Raw genomic sequence first — 20,471 nt, 5'->3', positions numbered from 1 at the left:
TGCAAACAGAGGCAGCCCACTTGGCTGGGCTTTCACACACCCGCATGCAAATGCTGCCGTCCTCCTGGGAACCTTATTTGCTTAGAGATTTCAGGGCTGGCATCAGCTGTCATAGTTGCTGCCTTGGAGGGTCTCGAGGAGGTGGGATTCCGCAGGAACAGCCACAAGTGCCACCTCTGCTGGAAGCCTTGCCAGGCAGACCTCGTAAGCTCTGTTTATGTGGGGGGAAACTGAGGCTCCTTGAGGTTACGTAGCATGTGCTGAGTGGTGGGCCAGGGTTTCACCTGGGGGCTGGGGAGATTGGGAGACCCAGGTCACACTGCTGGCTCTGCTAATGCCTGAGGGGTGACCTCAGGCACATCCCATGCTCAGGGCCCCATCTGCAAAAGGACAGGAGGGGTCCTAGCCTTCCTCCCATCCTTTCCGCCCTCCTCCTCGTCCTCATTCTCCTCCTAGCCCTCCTCCCCCTCCTCCTTTCTCCCCCTCCTCCTCCTATCCTTTCTCCCCACCTTCCCTCTCCTCCTTCTCCTCCTATTGTTTCTCCCCCCTACTCCTCCCTCTCCTCCTCCTCCTATCCGTTCTCCCCTCTCCCTCTCCTCCTATCATTTCTCCTTCCAACTCCTCCTCCTCCTCCTATCCTTTCTCCCCACTCCCCCTCCTCCTATCGTTTCTCCCCCTCCCCCCCACTTCTCCCTCTCCTCCTCCTCCTCCTATCCTTTCTCCCCACTCCCCCTCCTCCTATCGTTTCTCCCCCTCCCCCCCACTTCTCCCTCTCCTCCTCCTCCTCCTATCCTTTCTCCCCACTCCCCCTCCTCCTATCGTTTCTCCCCCTCCCCCTATCGTTTCTCCCCCTCCCCCCCACTTCTCCCTCTCCTCCTCCTCCTCCTCCTATCCTTTCTCCCCGCCCCTCCTCTTCCCCTCTCCCTCCCCTCCCCCTTTCCTCCTTGGTGCCTGGCAGTGTCTGAGAACCTACCACCCGTGCTCCTCGCCCTCCATGCACAACTGCACTGGGGAGCCCCAAGCTCAGCTTGCTGTTCCAGGTGTCCCCTTCTGCCTGTTGAAATCCCTCCAGGCGGACCCTCATCCTGGCTGCAGCTTTCCCTTATACCTATGCCCCTCTGTGCTTGGCACCTCCCAAGGGGCCCTGTTCTTGGACCTGTGTTGTGCCCCGGAACAGCGGGAAGGCCCTGCAGGCCAGGTTCCCTGTCAGCACCAGCAGAGCCTGGGCGGCAGGACCTTGGGGCCCTGGGCCTCAGGGCATCTGCATGAGAGGTCTCTGCTGTGGCCAAGCTCGGCCTGCAGGCGCCTGAGGTGGATCCCTGGACGAGGGCTGGACTGGGGAAGTGCTCCAGAAACCAGGAAAGGAGTCGGGAGGCAGGAGGGGAGGGAGGATGAGCGGGGCACCATCTCCCCAAGACCTGTGGAGGGTGGCCTCAGCCTGCCATGGGCACTCTGCAGGGGAGGCAAGACGAAGCGTTTCCTCACCTGGATGCAACTGTAGGCTCTTACTCTGCTCAGTCATTGGCCAAGGACCCTCCCAGGAAGACATGCCACCTCCCAGGAGCTCCTGGCTCTCTGCTCTTGGTGACAAAGTGGCTCTGGTGGCCTCAGGGCTGTCTACTCAAGAGCTTCAGGGCCGGCTGCTGGAGGTGACCACACCCCAGTGGGAGCCCTTTCAGCGACAGTGCACGCACAACACCTAAAGGGGGTTCGGCCCTGAGGAGTGTCTTTCCATTTTTACTTCATACAACTCTGTTTGGGTGGGTGGTTTTTCAAGTTGTGTTACTTCTGAGGGAAAGGAAGGAAGGGAGGGAGGGAGAAAAGCCGCAACAACCAGCACAGGGGGCTCGCCAGGTTCCAGGCCTTGGGAAGAGCCCAGGCCCAGAAGAGCCCAGGCCCAGAATCTGCTGCACCATCTTTCTTTGGCTGTAACATTTTTTTTTTTTGAGACAGAGTCTCGCTCTGTCGCCCAGGCTGGAGTGCAATGGCGCCATCTCGGCTCACTGCAAGCTCCGCCTCCCGGGTTCATGCCATTCTCCTGACTCAGCCTCCAGAGTAGCTGGGACTACAGGCGCCCGCCACCACGCCTGGCTAATGTTTTCTATTTTTAGTAGAGACGGGGTTTCACCTTGTTAGCCAGGATGGTCTTGATCTCCTGACCTCGTGATCCGCCCGCCTTGGCCTCCCAAAGTGCTGGGATTCCAGGTGTGAGCCACTGCGCCCGGCTGGCTGTAACATTTACGGACATACTTAGGGTGTAGTTAGTGGAGGTGGAAGTGGTGGTGAAGAGCCCACACTGAAGTTCAGCCTCCTTCTGAGGCTCCTTCTGAGGCTGGAGGCGCGTGCAGGGCTCCCTCCATGAGGACCCTGGCACTGCGCCCCGGCCACATGGGAGCCCTGCTGGACGGACGGTGGCTGGGTCGCAGGGGACAGACTCTTGGATGCCTGCACTGCCCGCTTTCTAACCTTCCTGTCTGCAGGTGCAGCCAGCAGCCCAGCTTCCTGTGAGCGGCGGCTCCACACAGGCCACTGGCCCCTGGTGTCTGAGTTGCCCACTCTGGCCCTTGGCCTGCGTTTCCGTCAGGATTCCTGTCTCCTTTATTTGATGTGTGGGAGTTCTAAATGGTAAGCCTTGCCAGTTTTAAAAGCTGCAAACACCTTCTCTTAATCTACTGTTGCCATTATTCAGGTATTATTCATTATTTTTGTTCTATGTAAAATTTTATGTAAATAAACCCATCAAAATCTTGTCTTACAGTTGTGTTTGTGGAGTTTTTTTTTCGAGATAGAGTCTTGCTCTGTTGGCCAGGCTGGGGTGCAATGGCGCAATCTCAGCTCACTGCAACCTCCACCTCCTGGGTTCAAGCAATTCTCTTGCTTCAGCCTCTTCGAGTAGCTGGGATTACAGGTGCCTGCCACCATGCCCGGCTAATTTTTTGTATTTTTAGTAGAGACGGGGTTTCACTATGTTGGCCAGGCTGGTCTCGAACTCCTGACCTTGTGATCTGCCCACCTCGGCCTCCCAAAGTGCTGGGATTACAGGCATGAGCCACCACACCCGGCCTTGGGGAGTTTTCTCTACTGCTAGCTCACATATCCGCCTTCCCACATTCTTTTTTCTTTTTTGGGGGTGTGAGACAGGGTCTCACTCTGTCGCCCAGGCTGGAGTGCTAGTGGCGAGATCTCAGTTCACTGCAACCTCTGCCTCCCGGGTTCCAGCGATTCTGCCACCTTAGCCTCCCGAGTAGCTGGGACTACAGGTGGCTGCCACCACGCCCGGCTAAGTTTTGTGTTTTTTTAAAGTAGAGATGGGTTTTCACCGTGTTACCCAGGCTGGTTTGGAACTCCTGAGGTCAAGCAATCCACTCGCCTTGACCTCCAAAAGTGCTACGATTACAGGCACGAGCCACCATGCCCAGCCTCCCACATTATTTTCTACTGATTTCCTATTTCACCACCGCCCATGAATCACCAATTGCTCTGGAGCCCATCCTGCGTGTGATGCCAGGGAGGGGCAGTGTTCATTTTTCTACATAGCACACTCTGCCAACATCATGAGGACACTGTCCACCCCTCCCCGACCCCCGGACACTTTTCCCAGTCCCCGAGTCCCCTGGGTTCCTGCTGAGGTGTCCCTGTCTTGGTGCTGTTAGGTCAGGCCTCCCCCTACACTCTCACTGTGGGTTTGCAGCACTCAGGATCTGGTAGGAAAGCGTCTCTCCCAGCTCTTTTTCAAAATGAATTGAATCACAATGTTGACTTTTTTCTTCCATACACATTTTAGAATTTGTCGGGCACGGTAGCTCATGCCTATAATCCCAGCTTTTAGGAAGGCAGAGGTGGGAGGACAGCTTGAGCCTAGGAGTTTGAGACTTGCCTGGGCAATATAGCAAGACCCTGTTCGCCAAAAAAAGAAAAAGAAAAAGCCGGGCACGGTGGCTCACTCCTGTAATTCCAGCACTTTGGGAGGCAGAGGCAGGTGGATCATGAGGTCAAGAGATCAAGACCATCCTGGCCAACATGGTGAAACCCTGTCTCTTCTAAAAATATAAAAATTAGCTGGGTGTGGTGGCATGTGCCTGTAGTCCCAGCTACTCGGGAGGCTGAGGCGGGAGAATCGCTTGAGCCCGGGACGTGGAGTTTGCAGTGAGCACAGATCGCGCCACTGCACTCCAGCCTAGCGACAGAGCGAGACTCTGTCTCAGAAAAAAAAGGAAAAAAAATTAAATTTTAGAATTTAATGTGTCTCAAAAAATCAAATGGTGGCTGGGTGCGGTGGCTCGCCCCTGTAATTCCAGCATTTTGGGAGGCTGAGGTGGGCGAATCACCTGAGGTCAGGAGTTTGGGACCAGCCCGGCAACATGGCAAAACCCCATCTCTACTAAAAATACAAAAATCAGCTGGGTGTGGTGGCGGGTGCCTGTAATCCCAGCTACTAGGGAGGGTGAGGCAGGAGAATCGCTTGAACCCGGGAGGTGGTGGCTGCAGTGAGCTGAGATTGCGCCATTGCACTCCAGCCTGGGTGACAGAGACCGACTCCTTAAAAAAAAAAAAAAAAAAAAAATCAAATGGCATTTTGATGAGGATTGTGCTGGATTTAGCATACCTGTCCTCATCACTTCCACATTTTTTGTACGTTTGTAAAAATGTCTGTTAAAGAACAGATGGCTGGGTATTAATTTGGAGCCTTTTAAAACTTACTTGTTTTGAGACAGGGTCTCCCTCTGTCACCCAGGCTGGAGTGGGTACAATCATGGCTCACTGCAGCCTCGACCACATCGGACAGTACGGTTCTAGAGTCCTGGTTCCTCAAGTAGACGGTTCTAGAGTCTAGAGTCCCGGAGGCAGAAGGGACCTTGGTGACCACATGATGTGGCCCTCATTCTGCGGGAGGAGAAATCTGAGACCCTGGGAGGTGACGATGCCCTGGTAGCATTAAATCCAGACTTCGGGTGTCTGTCAATGTACATTTTATATTAAAAAAGCCAAAATAACAATGGGGTGAGAACAGGAGGCCACTATACCAGTGGCCAAGAGTTCAGATCCTTGGAGGCCGTCTTTGGAGAGGCTCAACGGGACTCGCATTCTGGCAGCAGCACAGCACCGTGTGGGACACAGGACACCCTCCCCACACCTGAGCTCTCACCCACAGGCAAGGGATGTGGCGAGAACTGACGGGCACACGTGAAAGCAGTCAGCCCTGCCTGGCGCTCTTTGAAGGAGAGCTCTAAGGAACACAAGCACACAGGGCTGAGTCAGCTTTTACCCATGTTTTTTTAACTTACCTAATTTTTAAAAAATTGAAAATGGCTGGGTTAAAAGACTAAAAAACCTCGGTTGTTGCAGGTCAGGACTGCCTGAACCCTGCACACCAGGACTAGGGCCAGCTAGGCCAGCCCCCGAATGCCACTCGGACAGCACGTGAATGCCTGTAAAGCACTCTCAGGCCCTGTGTTTCACACGACTCAGGCAGGGACTGTGACTGCCTTCTGAGAGAAGGAAACAGGAATTTCTAGCGAATGAACGCAACGTGTCTTATGTTCTCTCTGTGGCTACAATAACTGTCAACAATCACCCAGGAGGACAGTGTGGCAAGATTTAATTGCAAACGGCATCTGAAAATGGTGTGTGGCGTCGCGCGCGCCAGCTATCGTCAGTGCCTTTATTGCCATTGGGTTTGTGACTGTTGATATAGTGACAACCTCAGGAGCAACAGGTGGGTTAAAAACCCGTGGCTGGGCAGTTCTTCCGAGGAGAGGGACCACATGAGGAGCAAGGAGGACTCAGAACCTGACGAACGTGGCATCGATCTGCCGCACAGAGGGGAGGGCGAGCATGACCTTCCGCCGGTACTGGGGGTCCTTCTGCAGGGGGTTCCGCTCCAGGTACACTGTCTCCAGGCTCCTGGCTCCCTTCAGCTCGTCGAGGTCGCTCCAGCTCTCAAGGAGATTGTCGTTCATCTGGGGACACACACAGCAGAAAAGCCTTTAGAACCAAACAGCCCAGCCCTCGACTCTGGTGGGGTCCACTAGCCACCCTCCTCCTTCCCACTCAGAAGATGGCGAGCAGGTGTGGGTCTTCCCTGGCACCTCATGGGACCTTCCATGGCCTCTTGGTGCATCCTGGCCACCTTCAGCTGCATCCCAAGTACAAGTTACCTGTCCATAGCCAACCCTGGGCCAGTCACTATGACGGGGCCAAGTCCACATTCAGGTCAGCAGAGGAAGGACAAAGCAGTTCTGGCCACCTGCCTGCTACACTCGTCCATAGGCAAGTGTCAAAGCAGGGTGGGCTGCACTTTCTACAAACCAGTTCTCAGCCATCATTCCCAAGGCTGCACTCTGCGCCATCACTTTGACACAGCAGACAGAGGCCGCTCTACTTAAAACTCTCAACTCTTCTGTAAATTACCTCTATGGCTCTCTCCACAAGGAAGTCCCAGCTGCTGCTTTCACCCAATACCAAGTGCAGGGACACAAATCGTGAGCAGGTGGGATCCAGAGGTCTGAGTTGCAGGCTACATTTTACCATCTTGGCCCTGCCATGCCCAGTTGGAGGGACCTGCCTTTGGCAGGAAGAGTTCTCTTGCATTTTTTTTTTCTTTTTGAGACAGAGTCTCGCTCTGTCGCCCAGGCTGGAGTGCAGTGGTGCCATCTCCAGAACAAGGGGAGCCAGTCCAGCTTCAAACCCTGTTGGTCTGACCCTCCCTTTCAAACACCTTGTGTGTAGAAATCACATGTTCAGAGCTGCCCGGCCTCAGGGCCTGCTAGGCAAACCGTGGTGGCAAGAGCACGGGCACTGCTCCTGAAGAGGCAGCTGGACTTGACTGTGAACCTACAATGGGCACAGGCAGGGGCACTCGTTATAGGGTGACAGATTTCGACTCCTTTTACAGGGAAGTTAGGACGGGAACTGTCCATGTGGAACGGAATGCAAGCAGGGGCATTCTACTCTGGGGCCCACACTGCCCACTGCCCTGCCCACAGCTGTGGTCCGACTGGGGGGTCCCTGCATGGACTTCTGGACCCCTGCTCTGCACAGCTCCCCTTCTCTCTGGGGCCCTGTCTGGCACACTCTAGCTGCCAGAGATGTTGATCTCTGCCTCTTCCACTCGAAAGTACTGTGTTCTGCTTGGGAAACATCCCAGGTAAGGAGTGGGGTGATCACGGGGCTCGCGCTGGAACTCCCTCCTCAGAGCCTGCAGGTGCGTGCTGCCTGCTGTCCACTGCCTGAATAGAGTTGTTTCATATTTTTCTATCTGTCTGTGGCAGGAGGGCTAGTTTTGCACCAGGTCCACTGTCACAGCCAGGCTGTCTTTAGTAACTTACCGTGTGTCAGGGGCCTCCCAGAGAGGAATATAACGTGCATCTCACAGGTTCGCCTGTTTGAGGAACCCTATTTTCTTTTTTTTGAGATGGAGTCTTGCTCTGTCGCCCAGGCTGGAGTGCAATGGGGCAATCTCTGCTCACTGCAACTTTCGCTTCCTGGGTTCAAGCGATTCTCCCACCTCAGCCTCCCAAGTAGCTGGGATTACAGGCACTCACCATCATGCTCGGCTAATTTTTGTATTTTTGTAGAGATGGGGTTTCACCATGTTGGCCAGCCTGGTCTTGAACTCCTGACCTCAAGTGATCCACCCGCCTCAGCCTCCCAAAGTGCTGGGATTACAGGCGTGAGCCACTGCGCCTGGCCTGAGGGACCCTATTTTCACAGAACCTTTTGTGGGACTAGTGCGTACCAGCCTTGGGAAACCAAGAATTCCAAATCCTAGAGCTTAGCCCTTGAAGAGGGACTGACACCTGCTGGGAGGAGCTGCACCACCAGGGCTGGTGCCGGGCTGCCGTCCCGACTAGTGCCTCCATGTGGACGGGACGTGAGCATACATTCTTAAATGCTACTCTGTTACTATACTCGCACCGCCCCGCTGGTTGTGTGGCCTGGCCGGTGCAGAGCCTGCAACACTAGAATTACAGGGGAAGCCATCCACCTGCCAGGCCTGTGATTGGCCGGTCACAGGTCAGTTAACAGAAAGAGCCCCTTAAAGTGGAGAGTCACAAAAATGATGCACACACACGCCTTAAACCAAGCTTGTCCAACCCACGGCCTGCAGGCTGTAAATGGCCTAGGATGGCTTTGAATGAGGCCCAACGCAAACCTGTAAGCTTAAAAACATTTTGAGATTTTTTTGCGATTTTTTCACTTTTTTTTTTTAGCTCACCAGCGATCGTTAGCGTATTTTATGTGTAGCCCAAGACAATTCTTCTTTTTTCCAGTGTGGCCCAGGGAAGCCCAAAGACTGAACACCACTGCCTTAACCACTTCTACCACAAAACACACAAAAAGGACATTCATTTAATGAAAGTAGCAATATCACACTGTTTGGAAGAAGTAAGATTTTCTTGTAGCATAGTCTATTTAAAAAATGATTCAAAACACCACTGGCAGTTGACTCAGGCTTTCAGCTCTGGCGTGGGAGGCCTTCAAGCTGTGTCACCTCCTTCTTTCTCGATATGTGATGTATTTGTGTCTGTCACACACCAGATGCTTCTTGTCTCACACATCACAGCATTTTCCAATGTCATTATTAGTCTAGATTGGCGGACCATCTTTATAAATTGCAGATGTTGTAATTTTCCATAGCACTGCCAGTCTCAGAGCAGTTTTCTCCAGGACTTAGTAAACCTAACACAGGGAATTCTGCTCACCACCAATGGTGCATTGTAAATAATGTGTAAATAATGTGTTTGATACTGGTAACTTTCAGAGATTCTTATCTTTGCATTTTTCCAAAATGGAACTAAAAACATTCACTTGTATGAGACTCTGTCTCCACAGACATTCCAGAGGCTCCTGAATCCCAGGATGGGGCAAAGATGTTACACTCATCATGGAAAAAAGATGACCTTATGTTTCTCTTATCAAGTTCTGCACACTGGGGCTGTCAGGGAGCCTGGCTGGGGAGCGCGGGCACATTCCTTTCCCCCAGAGGGACCATTTCAGTCTCTTCTAATCTTGAGCACCTCCCATGTCCTTCTCACACTGTTTTTTAAAAACTAAAATTGGCTTCTTGAAGAACTGTCTTGTAAAGTATCCCTCATTGTCATTTAGCTTGTTCTTCTAGCTCTTACACTTCCCATAAACTCAAAGTTAGGTATGAATGCTTGGTTAGATCAGACTAAACATTTTTGGTAGGTATACTGCATAGATGACTCACACTGGGGACGCAGCACTTCAGGTGGTCCCACAATTAGGGATGCTAAGTTTTATCCTGCAGATCAGCTGGTGACCCCAGATGACTCTGGGGACATGCTTTCCCTTTGCAATTAGCGAGTTCTCTGTGGCATGATCCTTGGGCCTGTGTGCAAACATCCCTTCTTCAACATCCTTCCCAGTAATCTCAGCAGCTGATCCCTTGCCCGAACCAACGGCTGGGATTCTGCTAGAGAGCGTCTTCTTGGCTGACGCTTTCCTGGCAGACTCTTTTGGTTTCTGGAACCCAAACTTGCATTTTGTATTTATGGGGTTTTCTATGTGTGTATTTTGCATATACATACATAGGATACCTGTATTTCCCTTCAGTTTTTTTGGCTGATATTATAGAAAATTCACATTAATTACCCCAAACTCAGTAATGTTTTCAGCAAAAGATGGGTAGAATTCTTAAGATACATTTCATACACAACTGGTAGAATGTAAAAATCACTTATTTTCTGAAAATCTCCATGACAGTTTAACAAAGGAGATGCGCGACACAGGCACGGCCCATCAAGAGCCGTCCGTGGGGATGGTGAGGCTGCCAGACACAGGCACGGCCACATCGAGAGCTGTCCGTGGGGATGGTGAGCTACTCGGGAGGCTGAGGCAAGAGAATCCCTTGAACCCGGGAGGTGGAGGTTACAGTGAGCCGAGATCGCGCCACTACATTCCAGCCTGGTGACAGAGCGAGACTCCATCTCAAAAAAAAAAAAAAAAAAAAAAGAAATACATGCTCATTACAGAAAATTCAGGAGAACTATAGAGTATAAAGGAAAAAAGAAACCAACTACCCACAAGGGCTTCTCATTTTGGCATATTTCCTCCCAGTGTCTTTTCTTTTTTTATTTTTTTGAAATGGAATCTCGCACTGTCGCCCAGGCTGGAGTGCAGTGGCGCAATCTCGGCTCACTGCAAGCTCTGCCTCCCGAGTTCACACCATTCTCCTGCCTCAGCCTCCCAAGTAGCTGAGACTACAGGCGCCCGCCACCACGCCCGGCTAATATTTTTGTAGTTTTAGTAGAGATCGTGTTAGCCAGGATGGTCTCGTCTCCTGACCGCACCCGGCTGAGATCTAGCTATTCTTAAACTCAGTGCATGTAGACACCAGAGAAAAGACTGGAAGGAGGCCGGGTGCGGTGGCTCACGCCTGTAATCCCAGCACTTTGGGAGGCCGAGGAGGGCGGATCACGATGGTCAGGAGATCGAGACCATCCTGGCTAACACAGTGAAACCCTGTCTCTACTAAAAATACAAAAAACTAGCTGGGCATGGTGGCGGACGCCTGTAGCCCCAGCTACTTGGGAGGCTGAGGCAGGAGAATGGCGTGAACCCGGGAGGCGGAGGTTGCAGCGAGCGGAGATTGCGCCACTGCACTCCAGCCTGGGGGACAGAGCCAGACTCCGTCTAAAAAAAAAAAAAAAAAAAAAATTAGCGGAGTGTGGTGGCGGGCGCCTGTAGTCCTAGCTACTCGGCAGGTTGAGGCAGGAGAATGGTGTGAACCCAGGAGGTGGAGCTTGCGGTGAGCCGAGATCATGTCACTGCACTCCAGCCTGGGCGACAGAGCCAGACTCTGTCTCAAAAAAAAAAAAAAAAAAAAGCTGAAGAACAGTGACAAAGTAAAGTATCTGCAACACAGATGACATACTAAGGTTTAGTATCATTCACTGATAGAATCTCTATAAGTTAATAATAAAAGGGAAAATGCACTGGACTAAAGCTAGCAGAAAGTATCAAGAGCGAACAAAAGGACAAAGTGGTTGAAAACAGAGGCGCCAGGGTTAGACTCATCTGTAATTAAAGGAATGCAACTGAAACCTAATGAAATGGCCATCACTAGACTGAAGGGGAGCAGAAAGTGGGCCCAGGCCAGGCACACATGCTGGGAGGGAGGCACACAGCCTCTCCTCGAGCAGCCCCTACCTGTGCCCCCCGCTCCTTGCAGCTCACACCCAGACAGCCCTGGGTCAGGGGTGCCAAGCTGGCACAGGCTGCTTGTGCAGGGCGCTGCCTACAGGAAAGCATTCCATCAAGAGGGCTGAGGAAGCACAGCTGTGGCATGGAGCAGGCCTGCAACGTAATCCAAATGGCATCACTTGGCCTAAACGAGCGGGCGGCATCTGCCAACAGAGCATCTGGCAGGGTCCTGGGGAGGCCCCTGTGCCAGCAGGGCAGTGGGCAGATGGGCTCCATGCCGGCATCAGACACCATGAGGGTGGAAACTTTCCTGCCAAATGTTTCTCCTCCCCTGGCTACTGCCTTTGGTCACTGTGATGCTACCTTTCCCCTGGATTACTGGGAAGAGGGTGGGGGCCTGAGCAGGGCAGTGCTGGTCTCAGCCCACCCTCCAGGCCCTGGATGTCAGCTTGAAACAAGTCGCGTATGGCAGGGGCGGGATGCATCATGTTGGTGAACTGTGTATTGCTATCCTCCACCTATTTTTCTATTGAATCGCTTTCTTTCACTTTAAAGAACTTTTTGTATGTCATAGAAAATAACCTTAACCTTAACCTTTCAGGCGACCAATGGACTCTTTCATCATGCAAAATACATATGCTTTATAAAATTAGATATACCTATTCTTTCTTTTTTCACTGATTTTTAAATCTTGGTTAGGAAGCTCTCTATGATTTTTTTTTTTTTAAGATGGAGTCTAGCTTTGTCGCCAGGCTGGAGTGCAATGGCACAATCTTGGCTCACTGCAACCTCTGCCTCCCAGGTTCAAGCGATTCTCCTGCCTCAGCCTCCCGAGTAGTGGTGACTACAGGCGCGTGCCACCACACCCAGCTAAATTTTTGTATTTTAGTAGAGACAGGGTTTCACCATGTTGGCTAGGATGGTCTCGATCTCCTGACCTTATGATCCACCTGCCTCGGCCTCCCAAAGTACTGGGATTACAGGCGTGAGCCACTGCGCCCAGCCTTTTTTTCTTTTTTTTGAGACGGAGTCTCCCTCTGTCGCCCAGGCTGGAGTGCAGTGGCACGATCTTGGCTCACTGCAACCTCTGCCTCCTGGGTTCAAGCAATTCTCCTGTCTCAGCCTCTCCAGTAGCTGAGACTATAGGTGCATGCCGCCACGCCTGGCTCATTTTTGTATTTTTAGTAGAGATGGGGTTTCACCATATTGGTCAGACTAGTCTCAAACTCCTGACCTTAGGTGACCCACCCGTCTCAGCCTCTCAAAGTGCTGGGATGACAGGTGTGAGCCACCGTGCCCGGCTGCATGTGGTATTTTTAAGGTTCTAAATGCCCTACAGAAAACTTGTATGAAACACAGCTATCTCCGTAGTCACGAGAGTGCCAGCTGCCATCACAGGCTGGTTGCAACTGCATTCTACGAGTCTTCGCCAACCTGACAGATAACACTGTATCTCACTGTTTTAGTAGATTTTAAAAGTTAATGAGATATGGCCAGGCATGGTGGCTCACGCCTGTAATCCCAACACTTTGGGAAGCCGAGGCAGGCAGATCACTTGAGGCCAGGAGTTCGAGACCAGCCTGCCAACATGGCAAAACCCCATCTCTACTAAAAATACAAAAATTAGCCAGGCATGGTGGTGGCAGCCACCTGTAATCCCAACTACTTGGGAGGCTGAGGCAGGAGAATCACTTGAACCCGGGAGGTGGAGGTTGCAGTGAGCCGAGATCGTGCCACTGCACTCCAGCCTGGATGACAAGAGCAAAGCTCCATCTCAAAAAAAAAAAAAAAAAAAAAAAAAGAAAAAAAAATTAATGAGATAGGAAATGCTTTATGTATTTACAAGCAACTGTTACTTCTTGCTCTGTGAACACCCCTAGTTTTCAAGTGGTACCTGGGTGTGAGCTGTTTTTAATGTAAGGATGTTAGCCCTGCATCTGACACATGTGGATAACATATTTTCCAATGTTATCTGTAGCTGGCCTCCACCCAGTTGGCCAGCCTTTTCTATGTTCCTTCTGCTCATTCAAATATGTTTCAGGCACTGACTGGGCATGGTGGCTCACACCTGTAATCCCAGCACTTTGGGAGGCCCAGGCAGGAGGATTGCTTGAGTTCAGGAGTTTGAGACCAGCCTGGACACCACAGTGAGACCTTGTCTCTACAAAAGATTTTAAAATGGTCCAGACATAGTGGCTCACTCCTGTAATCCCAGCACTTTGGGAGGCCGAGGTGGTCGGATTACCTGAGGTCAGGAGTTTGAGACCATCCCGGCCAACATGGTGAAACCCCGTCTCTGCTAAAAATGCAAAAATTAGCCAGGCGTGGTGGCATTCACCTGTAATCCCAGCTACTCAGAGGCTGAGGCAAGAGAATCGTTTGAACCTGGGAAGCGGAGGCTGCAGTGAGATTGTGCCATTGCACTCCAGCCTGGGTGACAAGAGCAAAACTCCATCTCAAAAAAACAAAAAACGAAACAAAACAAAAAACCCACAAATGTAGCCAGGTCATTGGTGCACACCTGCAGTCCCAGCTACTTGGGAGGCTGAGGTGGGAGGATCACTTGAACTCAGGAGGCCAAGGCTTCAGTGAGCCATGATCATGCTACTGCACTCTAGCCTGGGTGACAGAACAAGACTCTGTCTCAAAAGAAAAAAGTGTATCAGGCACTATTCCAGATGCTGGTGAGATAAGAGTGAACAAAACAATATCCATACTGTGGAATATTATTTGGCCCTAAAAAGAAAGGCAATTCTGACACATGCTACAGAATGGGTGAATCTTCAGGTCAATATGCTGAGTGAAGTAAGCCAGTCACAAAAATAAATACTGCATGATTCCAGTGATATGAGGTCTGTAGTTAAATTCATAGAGACAGAAAGTAGAAGGGTCATTGTCAAGGTCTGGGAAGGGGAAAATAGGGAGTTATTGTTTAATGGGTACAGAGTTCCAGTTTTATAAGTTGAAAAGAGTCCTGGAGATGGACGGTGGTGATGGCTGTGCACCGTTATGAATGTGCTGAATACCACTTACTGTACGCTTCCACATGGTTAAGATGGTGAGTTTTATTTTATGCATGTTTTACCACAATAAATAAGTAGGACTTCTGTTTCAAGCCATGATAGAATAGCTGGTGCTGAGCTCCTGCCTTTGTCACAAGCTACTAGAAAATAGGATAGAATAGGCCGGGCGCGGTGGCTCACACCTGTAATCCCAGCACCTGGGGAGGCCAAGGCGGGCGGATCATGAGGTCAGGAGATGGAGACTGTCCTGGCTAACACAGTGAAACCCCGTCTCTACTAAAATACAAAAAAAATTAGCCGGGCGTGGTGGCGGGCGCTGGTAGTCCCAGCTACTCAGGAGACTGAGGCAGGAGAATGGCGTGAACCCAGGAGGTGGAGCTTGCAGTGAGCCGAGATCGCGCCACTGCACTCCAGCCTGGGGGACAGAGCGAGACTCTCTCTCAAAAAAAAAAAAAAAAAAGAGGATAAAATATATGAAATAATTGTTTTTTATACATCAGACAACAGGCAACACAGACAGTGATTCTTGAGAGACAGGAAACAAATGAGGTGGGTGGTGTGATCATCCCGGCCTTCTGCCTGGAGGAACTTTCAGGACCACAAGGAGGCGGAACCCAAGCAGAGCCTGGTGGCCACACAGAGTTGAGATGGTGATTGTAGTTTGGGGAGGCAAAGGGAGCTGGAATGTATAGATAGGAGTGAGATATGTAGGGAAAAAGCCTCCAGAAATCCACATGGTATCCTGTGGAATCCTGGACTGAAGATGAAGCTGTGCTAGGCAGAGTGAAAAGCTAAAGGCTGGTCGAAGAACTACTAAGCAGCCCAAAGCTGCAGAATGCCCAGAGCTCACCCATAGCAGGTCCATGTTTGTGTTCCCGTCAACCACAGTGGAGAGAACTTAAATACACAGGATATTCACCAGAGATCCCAGGAGGGCCACAGCTTCAAAACAGTGCTAGACTAATCTTATGGAGTAGACTATTTAGATGTACTCTAATAAAGCTTAAAAACAAGCCTCAAAAGGATCAAGCTGTAACTTAATTGCCTGTCAGATAAAGTTCAGTATGTTTTGAAGGAAAACAACATAAATTTCAGACATTCAACAATTGAACACCATAAAGCCCAGGATCTAATACAAAATCACAAGACGTGAAGAAGGAAGGACTTAAAGGAAAACACGAATCTAATGAAGAGAGAAAAATAATCTACCAAAAAAAAAAAAGCCAAATGTTCTTTTAGAGTTGAGAAAAATACAGTATCTGAAATAAAAAATTCATGACATGGGCTTAACAGCAGATAGGATACTACAGATGATAAGATCATGATCTTGAAGATTTAACAACAGAAATTATGCAAACAAGCACAGCAAGATGAAAGCCCGAGGGGTGGAACAGGGTGGAGGAAATGGCCTCAGCGGCCTCGCTAGTACCAGAGGAACATGCATAACTGGGTTTTCAGAGAGAAACCGGGGTAGGGGAGCAGGGGCAGAAACAGTTTTAGAGAAAATAATTTCCAGAAGCTTTCCACATTTGATGAAAACCATAAATTCACAGATCCAGTTAACCCTAACACATCAAAGAAAATAAACTACACCATGGCACATTATATTCAAGTTGCAAAAAACAAAACAAATTAAGAAACAATGATTAAAAAGAACATTAAAAAGCAGCCAGAGGAAAAAAGATAAAAATGACTGCTGGCTTCTTATTAGAAATAATGCAAACCAGGGCCGTGTGTGGTGGCTCACACCTGTACTCCCAGCCCTTTGGGAGGCTGAGGCAGGAGGACTGTCTGAGGTCAGGAGTTCGAGACCAGTCTGGGCAACATGGCAAGATCCTGTCCTTTTTTTTTTTTTTTTTTTTTTTTTTTTTGAGACAGTCTTGCTCTGTTGCCCAGGTTGGACTACAGTGGCACGATCTTGGCTCACTGCAACCTCTGCCTCCTGGATTCAAGCGATTCTCCTGTCTCAGCCTCCCCAGTAGCTGGGACTACAGGCACGTGCCACCACGCCCAGCTAATTTTTGAATTTTTAGTTGAGACGGGGTTTCGCCATGTTGGTCAGGTTGGTCTCAAACTCCTGACCTGAAGCGATCCACCTTGGGATTACAGGCGTGAGCCACCGTGTCTGGCCCCATCTCTATTTATTTTTAAAAAATATTTTTAAAATAATAAAAATTTTATAAAGGAGAAATAATGCAAACCAGAGGATGAAAGAACAAAGTATTTAATGTACTTAAAAAGGAAAAAAAACCTGTCAAGCTAGAATTGTGTATCCATAATATTAAATTCCAAAAATGCAGGCAAATTAAATAGATTTTTCAAACAAATCAAAGTGAAGGATTGGTTTACTGCAGAATGCACGACAAAACAATAGAATTCTTCAGGTGGAAGGGAAATACCAAGTGGAAACTTAGATCCACACGAAAGAATAAACAATGCCAGAAATGGTAAAATAAGTGAGTTTTCTTGTTTTTAAATTTTTTTTTTTTTTTGAGACGGAGTTTCACTTTTTTGCCCAGGCTGGAGTGCAGTGGCGCGATCTTGGCCCACTGCAATCTCCACTTGCCAGGTTCAAGTGATTGTCGTGCTTTAGCCTCCTGAGTAGCTTGGACTACAGCATGTGCCACCATGCCCAGCTAAGTTTTGCATTTTTAGTAGAGACAGGGTTTCACCACGTTGGCCAGGCTAGTCTCAAACTCCTGATCTCAGGTGATCCACCTGCCTTGGCCTCCCAAAGTGCTAGGATTACAGGCATGAGCCACTGCGCCTGGCCATTTTTAAATTTCTTTAAAAGATAAGGTATCATGGGGATCATAAGATATTTAAATGTAAAATATATAGATGGTGATAAATTAAAAATGTATTTTTAAATTCTAATCGCTAAAACAACCCTCCCTCCAAACAATCAACAAGAAAACACTAATACAGAGATATAGCAAATAAGCCAATAATAGAGTTAAAATAGACTGCAAAAAAAAAAAGTCACTCCAAAAAGTAGGTAGGAAAGAGTAAACAAAGAATAGATGAGACAAATAAAAAACAAATACTAAGATGATAGACTTAAACTCAACCATTACACAAAATGTAATTAAATGTAATTATATTAAATGTAAGCAGTCTAAACACACCACTTAAAAGGCAGAGATTCTCAGAGTGGAGAAGAAAGCAAGATCTAGTTATATACTTTTTATGAAAAACACATTTTATTTATAAAGGCACGGGTTAAGAGGAAATGGATGGAGAAAGATTCCATGAGAGCACTAATCATAAGACAGATGAAGTGGCTGTGTTAGTAACAGACAAGATACCCTTCCAGGACAAGGATAAAGAGGATAAGCAAGAAAGAAGAACATTTCATATGATAAATGGATCAATTCATCAAGAATTCCTCAATTCTAAATATGTATGCACCTGATAACAGACTTTCAAAATACAAGAAACAAAAACTGACGGAACTGAAAGGAGAAATGGATCCATTGACAATTATAGTTGGAAGGTTTCAACATTCTTCTCTCAGTAATTGGAACAAATAGGCAGAAAAATCAACATAGTATGTGGGTTATCAGAAACTTAAGACTGGTTTTCTATTTCTGCCTTAGAGACGAATGATGTGCCTCTCAAATGTGATATGAGCATGGAACTGAGTCTGAGAATTCCTGCTTTGCAGCTTTCCTTCCTGGAATGCAATTCTCTACCTGTAAAACGGGGTAATATGACCTTATCCACATGGTTGCTATGATAATTGGATCAGAATGGAGAGAGGTATGGACACCATAAAGCACTGTGCAAATTCTGGCTATTTTTTACTATCTTTGGTGGCCTAAGGAACAGGATTCTTCTGTGTTACAGGGTCAGGCACTACCTGGCCCCTAGTGATTGATCACCAGCCTGCCTGCCTCCCTGCTAGCTGTGGTACCCAGGTTGGCCCCTGCCTGTGGTCTCAGCACTCTGTGCCCCATGCTCTGTTCCTAGGCAGGGCATGCAGAAGGAATCGTTAAGCTTCAGGAACATTGCTTCAGTATCAGCTCGTTTCCCAAACCTGCTCCCTAATTTTTTGCCAGATGCCCTTTCCCTATCACCTGGTCCTCTGTCTCTGGACTCCTTATTCCTGTTGTTTGGTTTTTTGTGTTGTTCCCTGGCTTCTTTGCCAACTCCCTATGCACTAATTCAACCAGCCTACCACCAGCCACACCTTCCTTCAAGGGTGGGCTGCACATAGACCCACCTGGACTCATTGAGGCTCCCCCTGGACTGGTACATCTTTATCACCTGCCAAATTCTGGCTCTGATCTTCCCAGACATGCTCTGGTATCACATCATGACACTACTCAAGACCCAGTGCCACTAATAAGGGTCAAGGAACATTTGCAGCAGGCCACCTGTGTTCTAGGGAAACTTGGATGACCTTTTAAAGTGGGGAAAGGAGAAAGCACAGGACATAAGCAGGGTCAGCAGCACAGCTAGAGGAGAGACAAGGAAGAATGATGCCTTACACTCAGCATGAATCCTGGATTAGACTGAATGTATCTGAGGACACTACTACATTCCCAGCATCACAGGGTGACACCTGTGCCGCAGTCTCTGCAGGGCCACGTGCTAGGGGAAAGGCAATAAACCTTAGGAGATTTCTCTAAGGGAATCCTAACACTGAAGACTTCGACTCGGGGATCATTTCCCAACCCCTTTAGAGGAATTGCAAAAACTTCTTATATTCTGTTTCTCTTCCTGCTGACTCCACAACACTACTCCTGAAACCATACCTGTGACAAGACAAATACAAGGCAAATTCCAAGATGACTAACTGCAGAAACCCATCCAACATTTCCTTCTGTTGTGCTGGAATATATCTGTAGGGAATGCATCTGCCTCTCTGCTGAGGTTTGCAAACCATTTGGTCAAATGACAATTTTAGGTTCTACCCATACCTAGATCAGGGCTTCTCCAACCTCTGTGTGTACTGCAATCACTCGGAGTCTTGTAAAGCAAAGATTTTGACTCAGTTTGCATCTGGGCTATGGTGGGGCCCGAGATTTTGCATTTCTAACAAGCTATGTCAATGCTGCTGATCTGTGGCTCATGCTGAGGAGCACAGACAACACCCAGTACAAGTCTACAAGAGCGCCCACCCCAAATCTCATGATGTGCGGAGTCACTCAGCATGAAGGCTTACAGGAGATTCTTGTATTCATTCATAAGACATTTTAATCAGTGAGACCAGTTTAGTCAAAGTGTCATCAACCCCAGCGTGTATTAAACTTACCCAGAACTCTTGCAGCTCTGTTAGATGGCTGATATTTTCAATCTTTTTGATTCTATTTGATGCAATGTCCAACATCGTGAGTTTGTTCTAAAAGAAGGAAATAAAATGTTTCCTGGATTACCTCTGATCAACAGTGATTTGCATGACCACGCAGGCAGTGTCAAGTGCTGACCTTAGGGCTGCAGGTGCACTGCCCTCTCTGCCCTCACAGGGTAAGGGCATGCTATGGAGGGTGACGAGACCTGCTTGCTTCCTGCAGCCCTCCCTGGGACAGTGTTTCCATCAGAGCCTGCCCAGCTACCTCCCTGAGCTCTCCTGATCGCTGGAATTTGAGACTGTGTCAGACTCCAAGCCCAGTGCTCCCAGATCCCTGTCCATTGAGACAGATCTAGTGAGACTGATGGTCCCAGGAAGAACCGAGTAACCCCCTGACGCTCTGAAGAAAGGCTGACAATTGTAGTAACATTTACTTAGTGCTCATCACGAGGAAATGTACGACCAAGTAATCTTCAAAACAAAGTTCCTCTCTTCATTTAGGGATGAGGAACTTGGGGCTCAGTGGGGCTAAGAATCTGCCCAGGCGCACAGTAGCAGTGGGAGAGGCAGGACTCTCGGACCCCAGGCCTACACTCTTGTCTGGGAAAAGGGTGCCGGGAGCATGAGTGCAGAGAAAGGACCCGTGCTGAGGACTGGGTGCTGGGCCTGCTGAGCACCTGCTGCAGGGTGTGTGCCCCCACTGGGAGACAAGAGTGTGTTTTTAGGATCTTCTACTCTGAAAATGCACATCAGTCACTCACTTTCCAATACACGTTAGCTAAGCCTGAGTAATAATTTTGTTTCTCATCAAAAGGAAAACATTTACAAGCTGTCTGAGAACCTCTGACAAAGTTCATTCCCTTCTCTGCCCTCACGCTCTGCTCCCTCCTGAGTCCCTTCCTTGGTTTTCTACTGCATTTTTGGTATTCCAATTCCAAAGCCTTCTAAGTTTTAAGGGAAAGTTAAAAAATTTCTCAAAAGCA

At 49.0% G+C, this 20,471-nt stretch overlaps 1 protein-coding gene across 9 annotated transcripts in view; it reads right to left on the bottom strand.

The window, feature by feature from the left end:
- Nucleotides 1-5,582: 5,582 nt before the first annotated feature.
- Nucleotides 5,583-20,471, bottom strand: part of PPP1R7 (protein phosphatase 1 regulatory subunit 7) — a 33,627-nt gene continuing 18,738 nt past the window's right edge. For 5 of the 9 annotated variants that reach the window (XM_009444717.5, XM_016950916.4, XM_001158701.8 and 2 more), the window contains 2 exons: nucleotides 19,453-19,539; nucleotides 5,583-5,960 (listed from right to left, as the gene is read on the bottom strand). In XM_009444717.5, the coding sequence (XP_009442992.1) occupies nucleotides 5,784-5,960; nucleotides 19,453-19,539 (264 nt within the window). In that variant the 3' untranslated portion in view covers nucleotides 5,583-5,783. Of the gene's footprint in view, nucleotides 5,961-8,319; nucleotides 9,954-19,452; nucleotides 19,540-20,471 lie in introns of those variants that run through there. The other 4 variants (XM_054679692.2, XM_054679690.2, XM_054679689.2 and 1 more) reach the window with 1 other exon arrangement.

Source organism: Pan troglodytes, chromosome 13 (genome assembly GCF_028858775.2).
Source record: "Pan troglodytes isolate AG18354 chromosome 13, NHGRI_mPanTro3-v2.0_pri, whole genome shotgun sequence".
Taxonomy (NCBI): Eukaryota; Metazoa; Chordata; class Mammalia; order Primates; family Hominidae; genus Pan; species Pan troglodytes.
The sequence above is the reverse complement of the archived record's forward strand: the minus strand, read 5'-3'. Positions and strand labels throughout refer to the sequence as shown.